We start from the raw sequence: 4,386 nt of genomic DNA, 5'->3' as shown, positions 1-4,386 counted from the left end.
CCAAAGTGCTGCTCATAGGGGGTCACATGATTGTTGGGTTTTTCTCTGTATGTATTATTGCAGGGTCGACCTTACAGTATAAATCGCCTCAATGCGTCTGTTGTTGTGATTTGGCGCTGTGTAAATAAAACTGAACTGATAGTAAAGTGGACACGAGCCCACGCTTGGTTTTTGCCCACCCAGAACACCATGTGTGTGTTTTCAGGGAGTCACGGACCAACATCCTGGACAACCTCCTGTCCCGGATGGAGCAGTACGCCAACAACCTGGAGGAGCTGGTGGAGGAGCGAACGCAGGCGTACCACGAGGAGAAACGCAAGGCCGAAGCCCTGCTGTACCAGATACTACCACAGTCAGTACTGCAATTACTGCACACAGTGCGGCTCTACAGTAAACATACCCTCCTTCTCCTCAGGTGCACCTTTGGACATCTTCCTCACAGCTGGGTTCTGAGCATGTGCAGTTGTGCGTGTGATGTATGGGCCGCTCGTCTATGACGCTATTTTTGTGCGTCTATTCTGAGCGCATGTAAATAAAATGTTTGCAAGTACAAATGTTGCATTTTGAGGAGAAAATTATTTTGCGCGAAGCAAACTCATCGCTGCATGTAGGAAATGTGTTTCAGTGTTTGCTCCATAAACACACAGTAACAGCCGCTCTGTGTGCTCACAGACGTCTGCAGACCTGCTCTCAACATCTCTGCACGCTCAACTCTCTGTACAGCGTTACAAATGTGCCACAAAACCAGCCAATCACAGACTTGGATGCAAAAATTCTGATTGGCTGTTTTGGTCTCCAATCAGCTCGACAGCTACTGTGTTCCAGAAACACGGTCCAGAGTGTAGCTAAACCCCTTTGCAGTTAGTATGTTTAATTATTTGTTTTTAAATATAGACTTTTTAAAGAGCACTGTTGGTTTTAAGCTAGTTTGAACCAAACCGCTCTGCTGGATCTGGCTAGTAGCTGGTGAGCTCGTGTGTGTGACAGCAAACACTGAAACACATTTCTTGCACGCAGCAATTATTTTTCTTCTCATAAAATAACTTTCTTCTCAAAATGCAACATTTGTCCTTGCAAATTTTTTTACACCAAAATAACAGCATACTCCTCCTGCCGTGTACTTTGGAGAGTCTGCTGGGTGGAGGCACAGATGGTTGGTGTAAACAGAAAGAGGCGTTCCCCTCTTCTACTGCCCAGCTGTGCACAGGTGTGACCCTGGGATGAGTCCGCACACCTGTAGTCCCGCTCACACACCTGCGCCTCGATGCTCGAGCCTGTCAGATATTTGTCTGAATGCTGGACGCAGCGCTCTTCGGCTGTGGTGACCCTCGATGTGAAGGCGGGGTCGATTTAAACATGGCGATGGTCTTGGTGTGAGTTTGAGGTCTGTGGCGACTAGAACTGATAATAACTTAAAGATTATTGATATCATTATTGATTATTGACCGTTGTATTGAGTCTCGCTGGGTTCTCATTGGCTCAGTGTTGCAGTCGTTACTCAAAAAAAGTAATCATTACACAGAATAAAAAAGTAATGCAGTATGTTACTTAATTACTCCCAGGAGAAAGTATTTGGTTTGAATACTCGTTACATTACTTGACTGTTACAAAATAAACTGAGTCACAGTCGCACACACCACCACAGATCCTGAAGAGACTTTAAAGCGGTCGTCATGGTGATTCTATAAACATTGACAGCTAGACACAGAGGCTGCAGCCTCACCTCTTTGTTACCTGTTCAGGCTCTGGCTGCTGGGCTCAGGTCTGCATACGCGCTGCTCGTCTCTCGGGGTTTTTGGCTAGCTTAGCGTTAGCATGCCGTCTGCGCTTGCAGGCAGTCGTGTTAGCGGCCTGGATGGATCTTCCGCTTCACTATTACGCTGTTGTCCTTAGTAATGTCTGTATCCACGCTGCACGCTGCGCAGCTCTTTTCCTCCAGCACACGAGCTGACGTCAGCTGATTGTAGCTGGAGTGCAAGAACTGAAAAGCAGGTAGACCAATAATTCCAAGGAACTGGACTACTGGGAACCGGTTCTGGATTCTTGTCCTATAGTGTTGACATCAAAGTAAGCTTTGTTGTCATCTCTGCTATATGCAGTTCAGTATATAGAGAGACAGATGACGAGGCTCCAGTTCCAACAACAATAAATACAGGAAGAGTAAGAATAAATATACACTTTGAGGTAAAAAGGGTTAATAAATGTAACGTTTACAATTTATAAAATGAGATTTAAAGTGACTTTGAAGTGGTTTAAAATAACCAACGTAGCAGTTTTACAGTATAAATGATTTAAAGTGACCAACATGAGCAGGACTGTCCACAGAGCAGCGTCTGTGTTTACAAAGGCAGCGATGTGTGAAGTCCAGTAGAGTCAGTTACTGGTTTGTGTGGGTGTGTGTGGTGGGGGGAGTGGGGGAGCTGGTAGTGAGGTCAGGAGTCTGATGGTTTGTGGGAAAAAGCTGTCTCGCAGTCTTGAGGATCGGGCCCCGATGCTGCGATAGCGTCTGCCGATGGGAGGAAAAGAGTCCGTGTGAGGGGTGTGCACCAAGCGCACATGTCAGACAGGAGCATCCAAGGTTGGATGTCCAGCAGCAGAGGTGGTGAAGGTCCCGAGGTGCACACGGACATTTTTTATGGGCGGAGCCCCCTGCTCACACACTCATGGCGCCGTATTGTCTCTCTGTCAGTTCGGTGGCCGAGCAGCTGAAGCGTGGAGAGACGGTTCAGGCTGAAGCCTTCGACTCGGTCACCATCTACTTCAGCGACATCGTGGGCTTCACCACCATCTCCGCAGAGAGCACGCCGATGGAGGTGAGACGAGTTTACCTGAGTACTTCAGTACTTCTCACACAGCTTCCAGGTCCAAAGACACAAACACAGAAAGCCAGACGGAGAGTAGCACCGGATACCTGATCCTCCCAAATCCGAGCTTGGACTCTGAAATCGGCTCTGCGTCCTGTCACGCCGTCAGGGCTGCGTGTGACTGACGTGTCAAACGCCTGCAGTGCAGTGCAGGTGTCTTATCAGACACACTGGTGTTTCTGCTGCAGGTTCAGACGCTGCATGCTTGCCACCATGTTAGCACGCGGGCTGAGGGCGGCTGGCGAGATCCATATTTCAGAATCACATGCACAACGTATTCGTGGACTGGTCGAGGGGACTAAAATCCAGAGGAAACATTTTTGAGAGTAAATGAAATGAGAAACTTTATCGATACTGCGGCTTCCTCCCACGTGCAGGCAGTGGGGTTAGGTTAATTGGTCGTTCTAAATTGTCCATAGGTGTGAATGGTTGTCTGTGTGTTAGCCCTGCCACAGACTGGCGACCTGTGCAGGGTGTGCCCCGCCTCTCGCCCTAAGACACCTGGGACAGGCTCCAGCCCACTGCGACCCTGATAAGCAGAGAACGGATGGATAAAAGGTGGAAATAGATTCCCATATTTGTACTGCAGGGATCAGTAACTCATGAGGCAGCACGATTAACGATGTCCCAGCAGACGGGGCGTCCTCGGCCGGCCGGACGCCGCTGTATACATTTACAGATTTAATCTAGAAAACTCTCCCTCACCTGTCCTTGTAAGGGTTTTTGGATAGCGACTAAGAGTATGATTTGGAATTAAAAAGGAATTTCAGTGTATTTTATTTGAAATTACAATCTAATTATATTTACCTACAAATACACACTGGGATAAGGAGGAAACCAGTCAGAAATAATTATACTGGAAGTTTAAGTAACCTGTAAGTCGTCTCAGGCAGGGCTTCATGCAGATCAATGTAATGAATATTAAATAAGGTGCTTTGATGTACAAACCTGACACCACGTGTCAGTGTTCCTGTAAGTATAAATCTTTAATCACGCTGTTGTATCAAATAAAACACACTGAATTATAAAGTGTTAACATGTTCTCTCACACACTGAAAGCCAGCGGCCTGCAGGGGGCGCTCAAACACCGTCCTTCAGTCTGACGTGCTGATGTCTCTGCAGGTGGTGACTCTGCTCAACGACCTCTACACCTGCTTCGACGCCATCATCGACAACTTTGACGTTTACAAGGTAAACGGCTCGTTTCTTTCCTCCGACCTGTTCTCAGGTCAGCTCTGAGCAACAGAGCGCATCGCCATGGAGACCAGCTCACAATAAGGACAACTTTTAGTGCGACTCTAACTGATGTCACGGTGCTGTGGCGCCCCCAGGTGGAGACCATCGGCGACGCCTACATGGTGGTGTCGGGGCTGCCGGTGAGGAACGGGAAGCTGCACGGCCGAGAGATCGCCCGCATGGCGCTCGCCCTGCTGGACGCCGTCAGAGCCTTCAAGATCCGCCATCGACCCGAGCAGCAGCTAAAGCTGAGGATCGGCATTCACAGCGGTGACAACACACACAC

At 48.4% G+C, this 4,386-nt stretch overlaps 1 protein-coding gene across 2 annotated transcripts in view; it reads left to right on the top strand.

Moving 5' to 3' along the window:
• The window catches only part of LOC102310883 (atrial natriuretic peptide receptor 1), a 79,867-nt gene that overhangs the window by 62,025 nt on the left and 13,456 nt on the right, over positions 1–4,386 (top strand). For both annotated transcript variants that reach the window (XM_042225942.1, XM_042225941.1), the window contains 4 exons: positions 206–352; positions 2,690–2,813; positions 3,987–4,055; positions 4,196–4,370. In XM_042225942.1, coding sequence (XP_042081876.1) covers positions 206–352; positions 2,690–2,813; positions 3,987–4,055; positions 4,196–4,370 — 515 coding nt within the window. The remainder of the gene's footprint in view (positions 1–205; positions 353–2,689; positions 2,814–3,986; positions 4,056–4,195; positions 4,371–4,386) is intronic.

This window comes from Haplochromis burtoni, unplaced genomic scaffold (assembly GCF_018398535.1).
Source record: "Haplochromis burtoni strain Fernald_Lab_line unplaced genomic scaffold, NCSU_Asbu1 Contig_190, whole genome shotgun sequence".
NCBI lineage: Eukaryota > Metazoa > Chordata > Actinopteri > Cichliformes > Cichlidae > Haplochromis > Haplochromis burtoni.
The sequence above is the reverse complement of the archived record's forward strand: the minus strand, read 5'-3'. Positions and strand labels throughout refer to the sequence as shown.